The sequence below is a fragment of the Scophthalmus maximus genome, chromosome 1 (genome assembly GCF_022379125.1).
Source record: "Scophthalmus maximus strain ysfricsl-2021 chromosome 1, ASM2237912v1, whole genome shotgun sequence".
Taxonomy (NCBI): domain Eukaryota; kingdom Metazoa; phylum Chordata; class Actinopteri; order Pleuronectiformes; family Scophthalmidae; genus Scophthalmus; species Scophthalmus maximus.
The window spans coordinates 26,965,744-26,987,352 of NC_061515.1; the positions used below are offsets into that span (position 1 = coordinate 26,965,744).

At 48.3% G+C, this 21,609-nt stretch overlaps 2 protein-coding genes and 1 long non-coding RNA gene across 13 annotated transcripts in view; 2 read left to right on the plus strand and 1 right to left on the minus strand.

Moving 5' to 3' along the window:
- LOC118301237 overlaps positions 1-21,609 on the plus strand; it is a 1,055,945-nt gene that overhangs the window by 78,208 nt on the left and 956,128 nt on the right. The gene's annotated exons all lie outside the window — the stretch shown is intronic.
- On the plus strand, positions 259-1,938 carry spp2 (secreted phosphoprotein 2). Its single transcript, XM_035626878.2, has 6 exons — positions 259-408; positions 496-623; positions 768-890; positions 1,261-1,368; positions 1,513-1,561; positions 1,738-1,938. Exons 1-6 carry the CDS (start codon positions 357-359, stop codon positions 1,854-1,856), a joined length of 579 nt encoding a protein of 192 aa, XP_035482771.1. The 5' UTR covers positions 259-356; the 3' UTR covers positions 1,857-1,938.
- raph1b (Ras association (RalGDS/AF-6) and pleckstrin homology domains 1b) overlaps positions 2,244-21,609 on the minus strand; it is a 38,171-nt gene continuing 18,805 nt past the window's right edge. For 3 of the 7 annotated variants that reach the window (XM_047330675.1, XM_035626746.2, XM_047330674.1), the window contains 16 exons: positions 18,543-18,662; positions 18,124-18,229; positions 17,822-18,016; positions 16,896-17,329; positions 16,051-16,137; positions 15,508-15,582; positions 11,985-12,062; positions 10,301-10,460; positions 9,820-9,941; positions 9,412-9,477; positions 9,036-9,179; positions 8,307-8,417; positions 7,866-7,964; positions 7,652-7,772; positions 7,360-7,496; positions 2,244-7,276 (listed from right to left, as the gene is read on the minus strand). In XM_047330675.1, coding sequence (XP_047186631.1) covers positions 4,259-7,276; positions 7,360-7,496; positions 7,652-7,772; positions 7,866-7,964; positions 8,307-8,417; positions 9,036-9,179; positions 9,412-9,477; positions 9,820-9,941; positions 10,301-10,460; positions 11,985-12,062; positions 15,508-15,582; positions 16,051-16,137; positions 16,896-17,329; positions 17,822-18,016; positions 18,124-18,229; positions 18,543-18,662 — 5,073 coding nt within the window. In that variant the 3' untranslated portion in view covers positions 2,244-4,258. Of the gene's footprint in view, positions 7,277-7,359; positions 7,497-7,651; positions 7,773-7,865; positions 7,965-8,306; positions 8,418-9,035; positions 9,180-9,411; positions 9,478-9,819; positions 9,942-10,300; positions 10,461-11,984; positions 12,063-12,302; positions 12,476-15,507; positions 15,583-16,050; positions 16,138-16,895; positions 17,330-17,821; positions 18,017-18,123; positions 18,230-18,542; positions 18,663-21,609 lie in introns of those variants that run through there. The other 4 variants (XM_047330679.1, XM_047330683.1, XM_047330689.1 and 1 more) reach the window with 4 other exon arrangements.

Consider the following 21,609-nt stretch of genomic DNA (forward strand, 5'->3'; position numbering starts at 1 on the left):
ACATTCAACTCATTAAGGTCAATTTTTAATGGCTTTAAGTGCCTTTAAAAGGGCTGCTCTTATTGATTGAATTTAACCGATCGGTAAACATGAAATATTAAAGCCCCTGAAAAAACATCAGGCAGCAAGAACTTAGTAAATAATGTGTTCACGTAGGAGCCCGTTGGTCAACAAATGTTAAGTAAGAGCTGTTCCATGAAGGAGGCAGAACAGACAACATTGGCAGGATTTTTTTCCTGTCTTTTAGGGGTTATGGAGGGTAAGAGGCGGTGCATAGGGGTGTCAGGACAAAAGTTGAATCTATTTAGAGGGAGGCCAACAAAGCCCCGAGGTACTTTGGTCTGGTGCTAGTCGACATGAGGCCGTACGTGCTCCTCGTGGCCCTGCTGCAGTCGCTCCGATGCTCGGGTAAGTGGCCCCTCAGTTTGGATCACAAACTGAGGTAAAGTAACTGCAGTGACCGCTTGTCCACATCTGTGCCCTTTGACCTCGCAGGCGTGCCACTGTACAGCTCAGAGCTGGAGTCCATGTCACACAGGGGTCTCGGAGCAGCTCTGGTAAAGGTCAACTCTGTGTACGCCGGCAGCCATCTTTACCGGGTGACACAAGCCTCCGTCACAAGGGTGAGTGTGCACGTTTGAGATATACTGTTGTCTGTTTTTCACAACTGCATTTCCAGGTAGTAATAAATGTGGTGGATGGTATTTAAATTGGTAATAGGAGATCTGCGTTATTCGGTGGCTTATGATAAATGTCACGTGTGCCAGGTTGTTCCCGTGGGCCTGAACACCGCTGACCTGCTGATGGTATTTGGCATCAAAGAGACAGAGTGCGCGACGGCGTCCGGGAGCGACCCGCAGACATGTGCCTTCCGACCCGGCTTCTTTGTGGTGAGACGGTTAATGTTATCCGGGGCAACAACAAAAAAAATATCAATATGGTTTATCTACATCTGGTGCCATGTGAGACAAAATATGTGGAGAAAAATTGTGCTCCGAGGCCTGGTGTGTGGCTTGATATCCAGATTCTGGGCAGGACACGTGTCGACAGGCTTAACGCAGCCCAGTTGTTTACATTGGCACCAATGTACTAGGACAGGATTTGTCGAAATACTATGTTTGCTCTGCCATGATGCAGTGGGACAGTGACCTTTGATCTTTGTAAAGCCCAAACCAGCAGTAACAAATACGCAAAAAGATATTTGATATTACACCGGACATTAAATAAACCATCACCACCACCACCCTGTTTTGATTTCAGCCCACTTTCACCTGCTCCGGTCGGCTGAGGATGTCGGCCACCTCGGCCCAGGTGCTCTCTCTTAAATGTGGCCATGACAGCGACTCCAGCTCCAGCTCCAGCGAGGAGGTGAGGGGGAGAGTTATAGCAAGTTAAACTGGCTACAGACTAACCTTCATAAATAGAGGTGGAAAATCTGTGGCTTCCAATCAATTCAGTAACAGTAGAATGGATGTCCTGAACTAATAAAGTCTTGGCTTTTTGATTCCACAGATATCCTCGAGAGGGAGACACCAGTTCAACATCCCCTTTGCAAACAGAGGTAGGTTTGAGCTAGTGATGGTGCAGTACAGTGAGTTACTGATGTGGTTCAATTCCTCAACACCTTGTGAGAAAAGCCTCTGCTTCTTCAAAAACAAAGATTACAGTATATACATCCACCCGTGATATATATTCAGCAAGACGTCAACTGACCAGAGAACCATCGTCTTTCAACAGTCCCAGCTCCCTCTGCACCTGCTCCTCCTCCTCCTTCCATCCAGCCTGCTCACTCCCTGCACAGACAGCCAGTGGACGTGCAGCCAAGAGGAGACACTTTCAGCAACTTCCTGGTGTGAAGGGGGGGTGGACTCACTCTGGAAACATTTAGGTGCTGACCGGAAAACAAATTGAATTAAAAATGATTCTTTTGTGTGCATATTTTATTCCCATTTTTTTCCTAGCTGATCAGTAACATTTGGAGTTCTGCGTTCAATAAATAACCCATATTTTAAGTTACTATATTTGCATACAAAAAGATGTTAAAAATGTGAAGTGAAGGATAAAACCACTAGAGGGAGTGTGAGCTCCATCGCTCAAAACAGATGCTGTTCCCATTCTGACCCTTAGCACATGAACTGGGAGGATCACGGTGAGGACTCCTCCAGATGTTCCAGGCAAAACACACACGCAACACACACACACACACACACACACATCGTTCCAATAAACGACTCTGAGGCAGGTTGAGGTCTGATTTGAACATTTATATTGTGATTTTCAGTTTTATATGCAGGAGGACACATTTTTACTCTCATTCCGCGACCGTTTTTTCTTTTCTTCACTTCATTTGGCCCCAGCGTGTTCACATCAGGACATCAATAACTTACATACTTGTACTGTAGCAAACACTCCAGTCACGGATGATGATATTCAGTTAGAAAAAAAAAGAAATGGTACGCCGACTGTGACGAGAGTAGGACAAAACAACACCATGTTTAAAGCAACGCAGCCTTGTTTGGAAATCCAACATGGATATTAAAGATCTCCTCCGAGCTCTCATCATGTCAAACCAATATCCACACAGCACACAGTTGCACACTACAGCCAATTTAAAACCAGTTTAAATGGTGTGAAATATTAATGATATGTCATCCTGGCACACAAGGGGGACATGCTGAGAATGAGTTTTCCTCGAGGGAAATAGCAGAGCACCCTTAAAAATGAAGGCGTCGCTGCTAGAAATTAAAAAAAAACCTTCATGTTCCACTCTGAGGATTAAAATAATAAAAAAAATGAAAGAGATAACCTTAGTGCCTGTGCAATAAGGTTCTGAAGCAGTAATGGCACAATGAGGAAACCAGACACGATGGGACACAAAGTTGAAAGCAACATTCAGTCTATTGCCTCTCGGATGATTTCTGTTATACTGACTACACACGGATTTAACGGCTCTGTACATTAACCTCTGATCGACCAATGTGGATGAGGTGTGTTTACTTCACATGGCTGAATCCAATCAGTACTTGCATGGATTGCGATCCAAGAAAGGCATGAGGGAGAGGACCGCAGCTGCACAGATGCAAACTGAAGCACAAGGTCCGAAATCAAGCCGACGCAACAGGGAAATTACACACAGCCCACAAAGACACACCGCCACGGGCCTTTCCTCTCCATTTACACAAGTCCATCATATCATAATTTTGTATTAAATTAAAAGTAACGTATTCTGTCTTCCTCCAGTTGCACAGACTCTGGAAGAAAATCTCCTTTCTGCTTTGACTTCTGTGCAAGACTTTGGGGACGAGGCTTCCTTCTGATTTGCATCTGTCACGTGGTGAAACAGTCCAGAAGTGAAGATAACAGATTTTTAGCCTTTCTTTTTTTTTTTAGCAGTTGTTAATTCATTGTTTTGTTTTTGTAAATATGCCTTCCATATACATTCCATTGTGCCCTATTGTTTTGTTCCTCTCCAGACTTCATTAAGACACAAAAAAAATCCTTCCATTTGTCAATCATTAAATAATTTCATTAAAAAAAAGCAAAGCGCTCCACAAAGGCCTTCCCTAGTGATGAACTATTTTGCCACCATATAATCACACACACATGCATGCGCACAATGCACGTGTGCATATTCAGTCTCTCCCTCTCACACACGCACACACACATGCACACACACCGGAACAGCTTGGTGTTTTACAGCTTGTTGTACAGGAGGTCCATGCAGTACCAAAGCAGAAGGATCCTGATGGTTTTTTGTTTTGTTTTGCTCTTTTTTTGTCTTCAGTTCGTGGCACAAACTTATGGCAAAGAAGCGGATACGTGGTTTGGCTCAGATCTGGATCCAGTAACGTTTGCACAAATCTTAGTGCTTGGTGTACCAGCAAGGGAGGGGGGGAGTTACAATACAGGGCTACACAGTATGTTCCAGAGAGTTTAGACAATCGCAGAAGATTAAGACCATCTTTTCTGTGACTTCAAACTTACCCAGCTCCAGTCTTAATTGTCCCAATATTGTAAACCCACTGATCCAGAACACCGAGCAAGTAAAAAAAAAGAAGCGATAATTAGCAAACACTTACTGACCGCGGTCTGGTTTGGGTTTTAATATACACACAGTCGTCTTATTTATGTGATCCCAAGAGGACAGAAGGTATCCAGGATTTGGCTCCCAGTTCACTTATGAATGTTCACTTCCATATATTCTCTCACTGTCTGTTCATCCGTCTTCATCACGTCCTGATCTTCAAGTTCAACACTCTCAAGTAAGTTTGGTGAGGTCCCCACGTTTGGGTGGTGCAGGCGGGGGTCCTCGTCGTAGCGTTGCATAGCCTGAGATGTTTCCCGACATGTAGCCGCCGTTTCCTCCGTTGCTTTGCTTCCCTTGGTCCAGGAGCAGCTCAGGGGGTGGCGGGGGCAGCGCCATGTCGTCCATGGTCCCGGCGGGTTCCAACTTGCCCGAGAGGCCGGCGGAGTTGAGAGAACCCTGCCGACCCACCGACTTTCGCTTCAGTGTCCGGTGGAGATCGTCCAGGAAATTGGGCTGGCCCGAGCTGCCCTTTGGGGAGGTGGGTGGAGGTGGTGAGAGAGGCGGGGGCTCCGGGGTGGTGTTATTACGCCGCACAAGTGTGGGCAGAGGAGTCTTTTTCAGGGAGCTCTTTCCCCACGTTGAGCTGCTGACCAGGGGGACAGGCGGCGGAGGAGGGGGAGCCTGGGGCTGTGGATTGACCACGGCCACCCGAGGAGGACCTCCGCTGGGGGCATCACCAGGAGGTGGAGGAGGGGGGAAGAGCTCTGTGGCCGGGGGAGGGGGTGGGAAGTAGGCACACTCTGGTGGTGGGGAAGGGAAGTCGCCACTGGACTGCTTTGCCTGGCTCACTTTGGCCTGGAGTGCCATGGGCAAGTTGGCCAGGTTGAGCTTGCCTGGTTTCGGGGGAGCAGGGGGTCCGGCTGAGTGGTCCTTGGAAGGAGAACCACTGGAGTAGGAGGAGGGGCATGGGGACGAAGGAGGGGTTTTGCTCTGCGGAGCAAACTTGCTGAGCAAGTTCCTCCTGGATTCCTCATAGGAGTCATTGGACTTGATGCTGGAGTTCCTCTGGGGGGTAGGAGGAGGTTTCTTGCCTCCAAAATTGGAGAAGCTAGAGGGCGACCTCCTCGTGGGGGAGCCCAGGTCTCCAGGAGGGAGGGGAGGAGGGGGTGGAGTCGGGCCAGTAACAGGTGCTGGGGGAGGTGGCGGAGGAGGAGGTGCAGCAGGGAAGCCGGCATTGCCGTCCGGAGGAGGAGGAGGGAACTCCGGAGACTGAAGCTGCTGGCCTCCACCAGGCTGCCATCTTGGTTTGGTCTTGACTGCAGGGGGGGAAAGGGGGGGCTTGGGGCCCTCTGAGTGATTGCCTACTTGGGATGATGCTCCAGGAAACTGACTCGCTAGTTGTTTCACTAAAGACATGGTGGGCGGGGCTCCAGTAGACATGGGAGGTTTAGACAGGCTGTGCTGCTTGGGCAGAGTCGGAGGGGGGTGGCCGGAGTTGTGGCCCGCCTGGAGGCTGAACTGCTTCTTCAGGGGTGCAGCTGGAGGAGGGGGTGGAGGTGGTGGCGGGGTTTGGCCCCGACAGACAGCAGGGGGTGGGGCAGGAGGGAACGGTGAGACAGGTGTCATGGGCTTGGGAGCAGTATGAGGGACAAAGCCTGGGGTGAAGGATTTGGGTGGCGCTGGTGGTGGCGCGGGAGGGGGTGGAAACTGGGCCGGCACTGAGAACTGTTGGGGAGGAGGAGGAGGGGGTGGCGGCGGTGGAGGTGGAGGAGGCGGCGGTGGTGGAGCAGGGGCAGGCGGCGGGGACTCATCAAGGTCGCTGTTTGGAGACGGGAGGTCCCGTGGCGGGCTTGGAAACCTTTCCTTCAGTGCCTGCTTCAGCACGTTGGGGTAAACAGGCTGGCTGATGGGAGCCGGTGCGGGCGGCGGCGGAGGGGGAGGAGGAGGAAATGCTAGTCCATTGGTCTGCGGAGCAGAGGGAGGTGCTGGGGGCGGAGGAACGAAGGCAGGGGGGGCGGCTGGGCTGGGAGGGCCCAGGCTCAACACCGCCATGGCTGACCCTGGGGTGGGCATGGACGGCGGTGGGGGAGGAGGAGGAGGAGGTGGAGGCGGGACATTAGTCCTTGCAGCAATGTGATTGACATTGGGTCTGACGGACACTTGAGCCGCAGGCGGTGTCGGAGCCGGGGGCAGAACCTGCTGAGCGTGGAGGTGACTGGGCGGCTTGTGCTGATTGGCCTGCAGCCTGGTGATCGTGCTGAACTTGTACATGGTGAGACCCGGTGAGTGGTGTGACACCATCTGAACCGGGGGTGGGGGAGGGGGAGGTGGCGGTGGTGGAGGAGGTGGGGGCGGAGGAGCCGTCTGTTGCTGCTGTTGTGCAGGCATGTGGTTGTAGCCGCCGATGGGCTGCGCCTCTTGTTGCTGCAGTTGTGCAGCATTGTCGTTGTAGCAGCCGATGGACTGTTGCTGCTGTTGCTGTTGTGCGGACATGTGGTTATAGCTGCTGATGGGCTGCGGCTGTTGCTGCTGTTGTGCAGGCATGTGGTTGTAGCCGCTGTTGGGGTGCGGCTGTTGCTGCTGTTGCTGTTGCTGTTGTGCGGACATGTGGATGTGGTTGTAGCTGCTGATGGGCTGCGGCTGTGGCTGCTGTTGTGCAAGCATGCGGCTGTAGCTGCCGATGGGCTGCGGCTGTTGCTGCTGTTGCTGTTGCGCGGACATGTGGTTGTAGTTGCTGTTGGGCTGCGGCTGTTGCTGCTGTTGCTGCTGTTGTGCAGGCATGTGGTTGTAGCTGCCGATGGGCTGCGGCTGTTGCTGCTGTTGCTGTTGTGCAGACATGTGGTTGTAGCTGCTGATGGGCTGCGGCTGTGGTTGCTGTTGTGCAGGCATGTGGTTGTAGCCGCCGATGGGCTGCGGCTGTTGCTGCTGTTGCTGCTGTTGTGGGGACTGTGGTGGCGGCTGAGGGCGCTGAGGCGACTGCGGCGGCGGCTGAGGGCGCTGAGGCGACTGGGGTGGTGGCTGCAGGGCCTGTTGAGGAGACTGAGGATGGGGAGGATGCTGCTGCTGGATCAGTGCCTGGGGGTGCACTGGTGGATGCTGAGGCTGTGGTGGGGGCTGTTGTTGTGGTTGGGGCTGAGGTAGGGGTGGAGGCGTCAGCGCTGGGTGGTCAACTGAGTGCTGGCTGTGATGCCGGTGACTGTGGGAAGCATGTGGCAGCGTGGCTCCTCTGGATGCCTCCATTCTCATCTGCTAGGAAGAGAATGTGTGTTAGCACAGCAAAGAGAGACACAATTTTTTTTTAATCCAACTAGAAATAATTTAGCAAGTCACACCTTAGAGTTTTCTTCGATCTGGGTACCTCTCTTCCAGGCCTCAGAGAAAATAGAGCTGACCACACTCTGGGACCGGCCGTGAGAGGAGCCCGTGTCCACACCACTGTCTGAATGTCCTGAGTGATTAGACTGGGACTCTGGAAGCACACATACATGACAGTTAGCCAGTCTGAAAGAAGTATAATGCATGAAAAGTATTACAACATTATATCATTCAATTTTGTGGTTGGTCACAGATTCTCCACTAAACCCGTTACATGGGTGCCAAGGACTGAGTAAGCAGTGAACTGACCAGGTATGCTGGCAGAGCTGGAGCCTGATCGGATGCTGGAGGTGGAGAGAGAGGACCAATCATAGGCCGCCTCTGTCCTCTTCATGGCTTCCTGGTAGTTCACATAAAGCTGCTTTCCATACTTAAGGTAAAGAAGACAAAGGCGCGGAATTAAGAAGATCATCTCCCTTTGTTGTCGACTGAAAAAAAAACAGGAGCCCAGGTTGAGACCTACCTTGGCGATTCGAATACCATTCACCCATTGGTGCAGGGTCCTGACATCGTCACAGCACAGATACTTGATGTACTGCGACTTCTTCTGGATTTGTGGGTGCTGCAAAAATAAATAAAAAAATAAATAAATATATGCTTTACTGTCAACAAATGCCTCAAATGTGCAGAGGGGGGAAAAAATGAATCTCCCTCGTAATGAAAAGATAATGTATAACGCTCTATCCACTTTGTGCTTATTAAATGGCCATCAAATCAAATTAAACTAATCTAATTTACTTGCAATACGAGGAGGTATTTTCTGATGAGGCAGTCTCTCAGGACAATGACAAAACACTTAACACATTCCAACCTATTTTAAATGTATTCACAGGACGAGAAGTTTACACTTGCTCAGTGTCTATGCTAACATGCTTTATGTCGGCTGCTGCGCCCAAGGCTTCACCTTCAGGGCCAGGCAGTAGTCAGTAGGCGCCTTGTATTTGCTGCGGTAGTCCTGGCCGTAATACACGTTAACGTGGTCCAACTGCAGGAAGCACACAAGATCTCTGGAGGCCTGCAGAGAGGGAGATACGGGAGACTTTCACACATGGCTGATCAACGAAAAAGGACCAAGGCTGAATGAGGCTGCAGACATCAATGCATGGGAAATTGCAAGGTTAAAGTCTAGAAAACAAATTCATTGTCAAAGTTTGCCTTAAATAATTACAATAGGACAATCTATAGTGTTGTGTGCACATGTTTTTTGATGGTAATTACACAGGTTTAAATGAAATGTACAGGGCTTTATTCAATGCCTCAGCTGGAGCTATAATTGACTGTAGGACTCAACCTACTTTTTTTTTTAGCTCACAGATTGGAGGCAACGAAATGATTAACTACAGGCCTCGAGTGATGCAGCCACCGCTAATGTGGTGTTGCTGAAGACCGTGCAAAAAAAAAAAAATAGTGTTACAGTGTGAAAATGACTCCAGAGGATGACGGTGCTAAAAATAGAGCACACGACGGGTTGTGCAACTCTTGTGCAGTGATTAGGCCCAAAAACAGGAAATACCACACTGTGCAAGTCTGGTTCTCATAACCTCGACCCACATTTCTGTGCTTCGTTATCATCATCATGTCTGAATTAGGATGACTGTGTTGCCAACGGTCCACCACCGCACGTCTTACTGACCTTGGCTTTGCCCTTTGGGACATAGTAGATCCCCGAAGCCCTGAGGAGGAAGTAACGCTTCTTCCACGACTTCTTCCCGTCCTCCTTCAGCCACAGGATGCCCTCAATCTCTGGCACGGACACTGTGCCGCCACAGAAACACTCCTGACACACACACACACACACACACACACACACACACACACACACACACACACACACACACACACACACACACACACACACACACACACACACACACACACACACACACACACACACACACACACACACACACACACACACACACACACACACACACACACAAGCAAACATTGATGTTAAAAGTTAATCTTGTGAGAAATCCTCCTGTAGTTGTCCTTGTGAATAATCTCACCTCTAATAGCGCCTCTTTATTGCGGTCTGCCATTTCTGATGTCTCCTTCCGCCCCAGCAAATAGTTCTAGAAATGATTGAGAAGAAGAGTGAAGTGAAGAGAGGACGAGGAGGAAAGGAGAGGGGGGGGGGTTAAAGTCGGTGGCTCACCTTGTCTTATGTTACATAAATTATTCACCTTTACTCGCTTTAGAGCTTTGACCTACTTCTAACTCTCCTACACAAACACACTCCCTTGTTCACTCGTCGGCTCCGTGGGCTGTGCAGTCACTCAGCATGCATAAACAATGTGTTTGTGTATGAAGCATACGCTCTCCGCATTTAAATCTCTGAAGCGGCGACTATCGAGAATCGAGATGATCTGCCCTAGCTCTGACGCGCGTGTGTTGAACCGCAGTGGATGGGTCACCTGTGGGTTTTTGAAAAGGGCGTATTTCTCGATGCGCTCGATGAACATCAGCTTGTTGTGGCTGTCGCGGGTCCAGTTCAGCAGATTCTCCACCAGGTTCTCGTGATCCTCGAAGATACGTTCTGAGAGCAAGAGAGGAGGGGATAGAGAGACGGAGTAGTGTGAAGATAAGATGCAAGATATGCAGTTTTTCTTTTTTTTTTTGCTGACCCACAAATATGCACTTAATTTCCTCCCACTGGGGATTTCTGTTTGTTCGGTTGGGCAGGACCTTTACATGTAAGCCTGACAATTAGCCTGAAGTCAAGAGCACACATGATTATAATACAGTACATGTTTGTCACACTGACCCCAAACTTTGTGCATTATTCTGTGTGCAAAATATGCTAGCATGTGCTACCAGTGCAGACTGAAAATACAACCATAAACAGTGTTTAGTTGACTCAGGTGTGGTGGAAACCTTCTGCAGCTTCTCCCTTACCCATCTGGAGCTCATTGATGGTTTCCACGAGAGACCAGTCCGGGCTGTAGCCACAGTGCGACTTGTCCAGCAGGCTGTCCAGCACCTGCCTGACCGTCTGCCGCTCATCGACCATCATGGTCTTGGAGCTCTCGTCCGACATGTGGACCCTGATCACCAGCTGAGGAAGAGGATTAGTTAGAAGAATTTAGAACGTTTGGTCAACTCGGGGCAAATGGAGGATTATCATCTCTCATCCCCAACACAAAGCAGTTTGGCCGAAACAGCGATAACCCCAGAAGTTCATAAGATTCTTTGAAGGCCTCTAATTTGCATGAATTTTAGGTGCATATATTTTAGGACTAAAGTTACAGTGCAACAGAGAAACCTCAGTTTCAGCCACAGAACCTGGTGGGTTGAGGCAGCTTCAATGACCTGAAGGGGGCGAAATATGATCATGTGCTTGAAACGGCTTCTTTCGAAACTCATTCATGGGTCACAAGAGTCCCAATGTTGCACATAAAGCCACTAAATGCATATAATCCAATAATCCAGCCAAAAGTTTTGCATCCACGGGCGAACAAAAGTCTTCCGTAACGAGCAAGCTCAGACTAATCTGAACGTGGCAAACACACATGTGCCAAATCCAGCCTAACGCAATCACAGCCTCTATAAGACTTCGTCCTGGTGCGAAACCAAATGATGCCCTAAATTCCTTGACTCCCGTTTCTCACCACCCACACAGACTCAGGAAACCAATCAAGTATGTGGGTGCAGCTGATTGAACGGGGACATGGACAAATAAGAGCACCAGGAGGGGCCGTGAGACTCAGACATGGGGAGCGTGACCTACATTTCTCACAAAAGAGGACCCTTAAAAAAAAAAAAACAAGTCTGGCAGAAAAGAAAAATTGAAGAATAGTAAAATTGAACCAGAAATCCAACTGCTTCAACGAGAGACAGTTGTCCGTCTAGCTGCGATGAAACTGCTGGAATGTCGTAAGTCCAAAATATAGTAAGGAGTGGGGCATGGCTGGCTGAACAAAATGCTGACAAGCACAGCACTAATAATTTAGCACATCACCGCATTCTACACAGCATTTTTATGTGCCGGCTGTACCAGCACTCTTTATCTTGTCATAATGTATTCACTTGGCGGAGTCAAGTCTCGCCCTGTTCGTCGAAACGCTAATGGGCCTCAACTATTCACTGCTGTGTAAAAGGACCATGCTGCTAAACGGCATCACTTTCATTCACAGAGACGGTCCATTCACTGGCAGAGATACTGGTAGAAATGGTCTGCCTGTGGAGTCTTGTACCAATGGAGACACACACACACGCCATATTCTTTTCGAATGGAGCGAGGCGGCTCTGTTGTTCACCAAAAACCAACAATTGCATGGCTGGACGGGGGGTGAATAAGATGTCTTGTGCAGAATGTGTCTGCATTGTCTGGCAACGCACACTGCATCTTTCTGTGAAGCCTCTTTCTGATTTCGCGCTCCCTCCCCAGTAGATACACACACACACATAATCAAACACTGCAATGACCTATTTTCTCTGCGCTCCACCACCTCGCTCTGAATGAAGTTCACAAAGAAAAATGCAGCGTGCAAGTGAACATGACCAGACGGCGATTACAATATCAGAGTCAGAATGAGCCTTTTTTAAAATGAGAAACGGAGTAAGCAGAGTGTGGAGATACCTTTTTAACCTGTGCCTCCTTGATTTTTTCCAGGGCGACTCGGATCTTCTCCGCCTTCAGCTTGGCCGCTTGCTCCTCCTGAATGAAGACACAGGAGCACAGTTACAATAGCTGTCAGTCACACAAAGACAAATCGCTTTTTTGATTTCATCACCTTGCCTCACCCAGGTCTTTCGTCATTCCTCTAGCAGGGATAAAACATCCAGCACACACACTTCATTAAATAGTAAGCAGCCTTCTAAACCCTTTACATGCACAAGCTTTGGGCCGGGTGGCGCATGGCGTCTCGTGTCTTTCATTTTCCTTTGGGTTGCTTACCTGCCCCCTCCAACAAGACGCCATCACCTCCATTCCACAGGTAGCGTGTGCTTCCACAAGCGTTACGTGGGTTTTCAATTGTGTGTGAATGTGAGATCAGACACACACACATAAAACAAAGCTGTGATGCTAAACCGCTGCTATCGTGACATCGGTCCAGTGTCCCCTCAAATATGGCGCTCCGTTAGCCGTCTATGGTTTCATGTTGGATTCATATGGAGCTTTGATCCTTTGATCTCACTATACGGCAGAAAAGGAGACAATGGTGGAAGATCCCCGAAGGGCGAGCGGCTGTGCTCAGCTCAGAGCGCTGCTAACCCCTCCACTCAAAGACAAAAAACATCTCCTACAAATATCATATTAAAAAAACGAGGAAAAATACTATGAAAATATCCAGACACGTCCATAATTCATATAGCAGGATGAAAACAGGTTCCTTCTCAAAAAAATCCACAATACTATTCTTTTTCTGCTGCCCAATTTTCACAGCAGGAACTGCTGCGTGAAAAGTTACTCCACCATGATCCTCAGAAGATGAAATTCATCCTCGCGTCCACATCTCCCATCACTCAAAGACGACAGCGGTCAAGCCAGCCGAGCCCAAGCCGAGCCGACACTTTGTGACGGCGCAGGTCCACTGGCACGCAGACATGTGCGCCTGAGATGAGCACAACTTGACTTAAAAGCCCCAAGTAAGTCAGTAGGGAGGACGATGCACCTCCCCCTTCCACCCTCCCACCCTCTCTTCCTGGTTCTTCCCCTCTTTCCCCCCGCCCCCCTCTCCATCACCCTCTTCCTAGAACAGATGCAGAGGTTTGGGAGCGTGCCTAATCGATAAAGCATAATCCCCCACAAAAATAGTAGACTTGGCGGGTCAGCCAACCAGCAAGCCCCGTTTGCAAGACCCTCCACCCTTCAGCCATTCAGGACAGGGAGGGGGGGACCGTGACCGAGCTAAACTACAGCGACAAGGATGAAGAGTGGAATTCAGGTAAATGAGAAGCTGAGGTGCTGAATATTTGAAGTTGTGTGTGTGTACACACACACACAGACATGTGTGTTAAAACTCCCCCCAAGCCTCTTATCTCAAGAACCTCCCACCCTCTTCTTGACCCAGACTCCCCTTTCCACATGACCAGCTCCAGGGCACATACACATTAATGCAATAAGGCTAACACTCTGTTTGGTCAACACACATTGGCAGGCTTTTAGTCAGCCAAGTGTGAGCCTGTGTGAGTGTGAGTAAGAGAAGCAGGGGTCACGGGGGTTGTGCAGATTATAGTCCAGAGTCAATCTGAGACACACTGTTTGGTCCAAAAAATGACAGGGGGGGTGGGAACCAAACACACAGCTTGCTCCCCCCTCCATTATTCCATCTCCACCATGTTTTTTGTATCAGACATCAGTCTGATTCCTATTCCACGGACGTTTTCCCATCCACTCAGCCACACCAGAGCCAATTTTAAAAGCCTCTTCTACCTCGCCTGGAACAAAACAAAAAAAAACCAACAACTTGGCACCGTCTTCTTTGATGTCTTCGCACTCTCTTCCTCCACGCTTGTTCCCAAATATCCTGTGCTCATTCAGTATTCTGATTTGAGAGCGAAGGGAGGCAAAGAATTTGCCAGTAGAAGCGATGGTTGCTCGCTGCTCTCCCATTCGCTGGTGGAAAGTGTAACACTAACACATAAACTCCCTCACAGCCTGTACGCCGCAGGCTAGCTATCTTCTATGCCTGATTTTTACTATTCAAATTCTTTCTGCATACATGGGCAGACTTGCCAGATTAGATGCCAGAAACCAATAGCCTTGAAACATCCATTGTTCTGTAATGCAAAGAGAAAAAGTAACTGCCACGGCAAGATTTGGGCTGAACATTTTTTGGGGGGAGCAAATGAATTCAGCCAGTCAGCCAAATAAATGGAGATAACTCCAGGGTCTTTAGAAAGAAATCTGAATTCAATGCCAACAACAGCTAATGGGGAGCTCTCGGTTTTTCTCTAACATGAATGGTACAAGGCTGTCTTTGTTGTCCTGAGAATAATCAAAATCCCAGAGTCACGGAAAAACCCTTAAACTATTTAAGATTGGAATAATTTGTGGTCGGTGTCATAGTCTGCAAAATCTCCTGGATTATTAAATCTCAATAGGATTTAGGGAAGTCTTGGAATCCCTCACCGCCATTTGGCAAATTGTCGCGCCGCGATGGCTGGATAAATCACAATCGTCAGCGGCCAACTTTACACCGCAGATCTGCACACATCTGATCGGAATAAGCTTCGAGCAGGAGCCAACGACTGCAACTGATACACTTGCTGGGAAACCTCGCGGCTGCCAAGAGGTCGACAGTGAAATAAGAGTGTTGAGAACTCAGGAGGACCAACACATGATGGATAAATAGATACGAAACATGCGCCACTTATGAGCATTGTTGAGTTCACATATACTTAAAATGTACTGAATAGCAAAGCTTTAACCATTAACCTGCAGTACCATTATAGATATTCCCAAAACAATTTAAAATTCAAGCCTGGTCCACAAACACACACTTTGAGTTAACATAGAGGGCTGGATCTTATTTGAATTATCAGAGTTGTTGACCGATACGTGCTCCAACGATTAATCGATAGTCAAAAATCCTTACCATTTAATAACCAATTGACTTATTGATTAATTGACTAATCTTTCTAGCTCTATAATGACATTAAATCATACATCCTTTCTTGTTGAAAGCAGGGTGCAAATCAAGAGCCAGTGGAGACAAACAGGAAAGAAAAATAAAACGATGAAGTGTACTCAGTTTTTAAGCAAAGTAAATGATGATGAGGAAAATCCATTCTGATTATATATCTGATTTTCATTACCTGGGATATGGTCCTGTAGTCAAATTTCTTTAATTTACTTAATGTATTCCTCAACACATGTGCATTTCTAAATTAGCCAATTGTAAACAATACTGTTGGACAGTTCAGTGAGAGACTGTCACCCCCCCTTTTGGCTGAAAAATGACCTTTTACACATTTTAAACATGAAGTAAATAAATTCAAAAGTGTGATCAAGATGGATTTTTCCAGTGAACATGCAAAGCAGAAATGTGTAGCAGTGCGCACGCACACACACGCACGCACGCACACGCACACACACACACACACACAGACGAACAAGTGAAAACCAAAACAGAGAAGCGAGTGTGTAGGGCGGTCACCTTGGTCAGGAGGTGAGAAGGCTTTCCAGCTATGCTTTTCAGAATGAGTGAGGTTTCTCGGTCCAGATACGAGTGCTTGGGTGAAGAGAGGAGAGGAGATTCAGACGGAGAGCAGAGGAACGGACAAAACACAGAAGAAGTCGCTGCCAGATGATTCTTGGAGGCGTATTTTTAAGAAATGTTTGTGTGTGTATAAAAAAAAAGCGTGGAAGCGACAGAAGGTTCAATAAATGTAGTGCTCAGCGGTTTTGCTCGCCATAAGCTGCAGCTGTGGGTTAAGAAGCAATGATTGTGAAAAGGAATGAGTGTAACACACTGGAGTAGGTAGATAACATTGTGTATGTGCATTTTGGCTAAACCTATATTCTACAGCTACTAATACACCAGTCACACACACACACATAAATTTTAATGCTGATATTCAGCCAATCAATACAGAATAGAAATTGTCAAAAAGAAATTTCTAACACTCTCAATGACTAGCCGTGCAGCTAACGCCTATATACGCATGCACACAGGGCGAGCTCGCACACAGGCACTTACAGTGGCCCGATCCACATCACCCTCTTGCGGGGTGAAGTCAAGCTGCCGTCTGGCCGGCTTACCGTTGGCCCGTCGCAGTGTGACATGCTGGGAAGACGAGGAGGTTGCAGGCAAGGTGTGTGTGTGTGTGTGTGGGTCGACACCACAGATATTAGGGAAAGGATGCAAACACAGATAACATGAACACGTGCAGGGGGATAGGGGGGAGGAGGCATGCTGTAGATATCGTGTTAACATTTTTCTCCTGAACTAAAATACAATCTCATTATCATGGGTTTTCATTCCTTTCCTAGCTTGGCCCCCTCCCCCTCTCCTACAAGTCACATAAACACTTAATCTGTTTATGTACAGTATATTTGCTCCGAGTCTTCACCACTGAACCAGGTTGAACACCTCTCAAACATACTCTTAGGGAATGGTTTGCTTTTGTTAAGAGAGCCAAAGATGCTTGGCGAGGGAACAAGGAACGCCATCCAATCCAACAATACACAGGCTGTATTGTAGATCGCATACGTCAGGCATGCAGTTTTATTTTTCTTAAAAAAACGTCATGCTGTATGGTTAAACATGCAGGGACAGGAGCCGGACCGAGGTCAAGTCAGCAAATTCAGAATTTGGGATTTTGCTTTGCAGTCAAGCAGTTTGTCCGTCAAACTGAATTGACCCCAAACTTTACTAACACAGGTTTCACTTACCTGTACACATGGAGAAGTCTTTCACACTGTGGTGCCCACACACTCATTCTCCTTAGCTAATAATTCTATGTCTACCTCTTGGATTTCCTTAATGTGTGTTTTTCAGTGTGTGTGTGTGTGTGTGTGTGTGTACTTCTGTGTAGGTCATACCTCAGTGCTGGTCTGGTTTTGTCCTTGTGTGCTCGGGCTGCTCTGGCCCTCCACCTCTCCTCCCGCCATCACTTTGTCAATGTCCAGGGAGTCCATGCTGGACGCTGAGGCACATGCTGAATTTACGCTCGACCGCTGGGACGGCGCCTCCTGCTCGCTGACCGCGCCCACCGAGCCCGTCCTGCGGTGCTGACCGCCGCCGCCGCCAGACGACCCAGACGAGGGCCGCCGCAGCGTGGTGGAGGAGAAAGAAGAAGAGGAGGAGGAGGAAGAGGAGGACGTCTGACGAGCCGCCTCGTCCATGCTGAGTGAGGCCTTCTCCAGCTGAGAGGTGATGTCATCTAGGGAGATGTTGGAGGCCGCGGGGCGGGCGTTGACGCTGCCGCCTCGGACTGTGTTGGCCGGCGATGCCCGGGTGCTGCTACTGGTGCTTCCTGTTGGGGAGTTTGAAGTTTCAACACAGCTCAGATGGAGGAGGAATTCATCTGTACCCTTTTCAACATCAATATATGAATATAATAATCACATAAAGTAGGTCATTGTTGTTAGGTAACATTCTGTACCAACAACAAATGAGATCACAGCAAAAAAAAAGATGTTAAATTGTTGTTAAGCTTGGCTTGTACCGAGCGTCGCTTTGAAAATAAAATTTGCCAAATGAGTAAATGTACTGTAATTGTAAACGGTATGATGCCAATTCTTCCCCTTCCTCCTTTTGATTATTACTCTGCATGTGATTGTTTTTTTCTCTCTGATCAGCCTCTTACTGTCTCCACCAGAAGACAGATTTGCATCAGGAGAAGAGTGAATATTTGATTCCCCGTCTGTGTCGCAAAACAAGCGTAAGCATGATCAGAGCCCAACAATGTGACATTTTTTATTCATGATAAAACTCTACACGAAGCACCATTGTTCAGTGAGACTACCTCCGCTGCTTCCCCCTCCACTGGTGCCTGTGTGCTTGGCGCTGGCACTGCGCCCCCCAGGGGCCCTCTGCTGGCCTTTGCTCTGGCCACGAGACGTGGAGTTTGGTCTGGAAATGGTATTGAGCTCCTGCTCGATTGTGCACAGGTCGGCCATCAGGGCGTCCAGGTCCACTGTGTCTCCCTGGTTCAACGCCTCTGCGGGGAGCAAGGATGAAGGAGGCAGGAAGATCAGAGAGCAGGGTGAGGTCGCGGCAGGGAAGGTGTCATTAATCAATTATTTCATACAATGAATGAAGTCTCACCATTTATATTGTACATTGAGAAGCGGTAGGAGAAGTTGGCCATGTTCGTCTCCTGTCTGAGAGGAGGCTTCTGCATTGCTTTCTGTGGCCTGCCGTCATCCAGACTCTGCAGAGCAAACACACACAGAAGAAACAATATAAGCACATAAGCATAAAAGAATACACACTCAATTTGACATTACAGTCAGACCACAGGATCTAAGCAACCATGTCGGCCTCGTCTCTCTCACACACGCACCTGCGCAAATACACAATACAAAGTGGTGGAGGTGGGAGGGTTGTTGCTAGGATACAGCAGAGGGAGACAGGATTAGCAGTGTTAAGGTTGCTATGGATACAGCCCCTTCCTTTATCCGTGCTCTTCTACCTGTGTCAGTCTACATCTGTGTAACCGACAGCGTGTGTGAGCGTGTTATAACCTGTGTGAGCTTGTCCAGCTCTCCCAGCCAGGCTCCGAACATCTTGTCCAGGTCCTGGTCCTCCTTATCGCTGTCCTCCTCCGCTCCATGGTCCAGCTCCTCATCTGATACCTGCTCCATCTATATATACACACACACACACACAAACAGATGCAAAGACAAACTGTCAGATGATTCTGATACATGTACGCTAAATTCACACACAATCAGATCACACCCACATAGCTAGAGTTATCTAAAAGAGGAAAGAGGGAAAAAAACCTTCAGCTCATGCCAACCTCAATGCCTGTTACCATGACAACCGCTCACGGACCCCCTGGCGGGCACCCTGTGCAGTTTGATCGGTGGAATGCCCGTAGTGTCTGGTGTGCTTGTTTACCGCTGACACACCCAACATCGCCACGTCCGACAAAAGGATCAAGGGGGAAGGGATGACGGAGGACAGACCACCGACCAATATCACCTCAAGTGATTTATTGAATTTGGGATCTATGAAGCTGCAGTGAATCACTACAGCATGGAGAAGATATCAAACACACCAGGTGCAGGTGGTATTAAAGGCTGTATGGACCAGTGTGAGGGAAGAGGGGGGGTAGGCCGACTGTTAGACCCCAGCTCCGTGCAGTCAAAGGTGATGACAGAGCTCCCTCTACTGGTCGCAAAGGAAAGTGGTGTGACTGCAGCAGCAGTGTGCATGGTTGACTCAGTTCCAGCAGCTCACACCTTGCAGTTGCTAACAGGCTCCATAAAGCATGTTAGTGTTGAGAGTGTACAAAGTTAGAAGAATTTCATCCTTGTGGATATTTGTGCAAACGTTTTCCTTCCTTCATTTACACAAAAACCCATTTAGAATCTAATCTATAACACACACACACACACACACACACACACACAATAAAGTATAATAGATAGTGTTCAACTACGGGATACGGGATAAATAAAGTATCTACTAACACAAGGACACTTTACTTTACATGAGACAAAACACAGGGATGTGCCAAGAACAGTGCAAAAACAAAAAAGGCCCCATTCCACAATATCGCGACGCCCCCCTCCCCGTGTCTTCATAACATTTCTAGGTAAGGCCAGGCGGTCAAACTGTTTAGGCAATCTGATATTACCCAACCTAGAGAATGAATAAACATCCGCGCATGCCAATGTGCTCGAGAGGAAGAGCGCCGTATAAATGTGGCGATATGGGTGTCAGACAGAAGGAGACACACCTGGTCAGCTGCCAGAGGAAGTGCTCACCGGACAAACATAAACAGGTCAGGATCACCACATCATTATGACTTTAACATAAACTAAATGACAATGAAATGATTATACCGCGTTCTCTTCACCCTTAGGAGAGCCCCTGTTTTGGTACAACCCAGTGCCGCTCCCCCACCCCCAATACACTCCAGTCAGATGGTGTATTCCTGGGTAATCCCATTGATGTATTCAGGGGGTGTCATTCCCTCCTGTTATTCACACTGTGCAGTGTCAGTCACTAGTGGGGACTGTACCAAACCAGGATTAACCCCTTGGAAGACCCCTGCTCTTTTGATCTAGTGAAATGTATGCGTGTGTGTGTGTGTGTGTGTGTGCGTGCGTGTTTGTGTGTCTAAGCCTTTATGGTTGTATTGAATACTTGAGAAGCAATCTGAAAGTCATGCTTTGTTGTGAGAAGGCGATAAAAGCAGGTAATAAAACAGGCAGTAGGTTAAAGGCAATAAAACAGGCGGGCAGGCGTTTGGCAAAGCAAACAGGAATATGATAGCAACACTATTGAAAACTGGTCAGCTGAAGACACACACACACACACACACACACACACACACACACACACACACACACACACACACACACACACACACACACACACACACACACACACACACACACACACACACACACACACACACACACACACACACACACACACACACACACACACACACAGAGCAGTCGAGGGGCACTTGTTTCGGGCCAGAAGCGGTCACATTCCAGACGGCACACGTGCTCGGCTGCTTTAAGACGCTGTATGTTGCTGCTGGCTGCATGTAAAAATATACTCCCCCCCAGCCTCTCATCCCCTGCCTGTGTGTGTGTCTACAGGTGGTGTCATAAGCCAAAGCTGCCACTACTGTTTGTGTATGTGTGTGTGTGTTTGTTTTGCCTTTGTGTTTGCACATTACCGTGTTGATGATGGACAGTTTCCTGTGCTGGCACGCATATCAAACACATCAGGAAACATCTTGTTGAGAAAGATAGAGTCTAAGTATGTAAACAAAAACAGTTTAACAAGACGCCGACCGAAATGGATTTTTTTGAGGGGCCAATGCCAATCTAAGGGAGTAAAACATTTTCAATACCAATATATAGGCCGATTATATATATATATATATAAAAAATATATAATATCGTCCAAAATATATATTGTTCAGGCTTGAATTTTAATCAAGTGTGTGCTGGTGTGAAATTTGCATCCGTGGCAGTCGGAACAGGAAATGGCCAGGATGTCCAGAATTCCTGATTTCCCTCATGGCAGGAAACTCCAGCTGTCCTCCGCCGCCACTTATTGGGGACGGGAGGGACTTGTGGGTGGAAGGAGGAGGTCGGGGAGCTGAGGGTGGGATTCAGACCCCTCCACACTTACACCACCAACAAGCTGTATATCCTTGAAGGTGATCCACAAAAACCATACGAGAGTACCACACTGCCAACCAAAGAACACAAACAACCATTTGTCTACTCGGCCGCCTGCGAACGCGGCTCCATACTGGGCCCCCTTGCTCAAAGACACATCTATTATCTATTTTGGGGGGTTTCCCCCAGTGTGAGGGGGGTTGAGTATCCCCGCTGTACAAGGGCATGACATCATGGCTGGCTGGAGGCAGACGGGGAAGAGGAAATGGCCAAAACTCAAATGAGCTCGCATTGTGTTTGCCAATTCTCGGAGGTGCATCCATTCGTAAATACACAAGCACGAAATGAGTTGCACTGCGGGAGACGCGACAGCTGTGTTAAACAGCCCGCGGAGCTTGACAATACACACACGCACATATTTGCTCGTAGTCACACA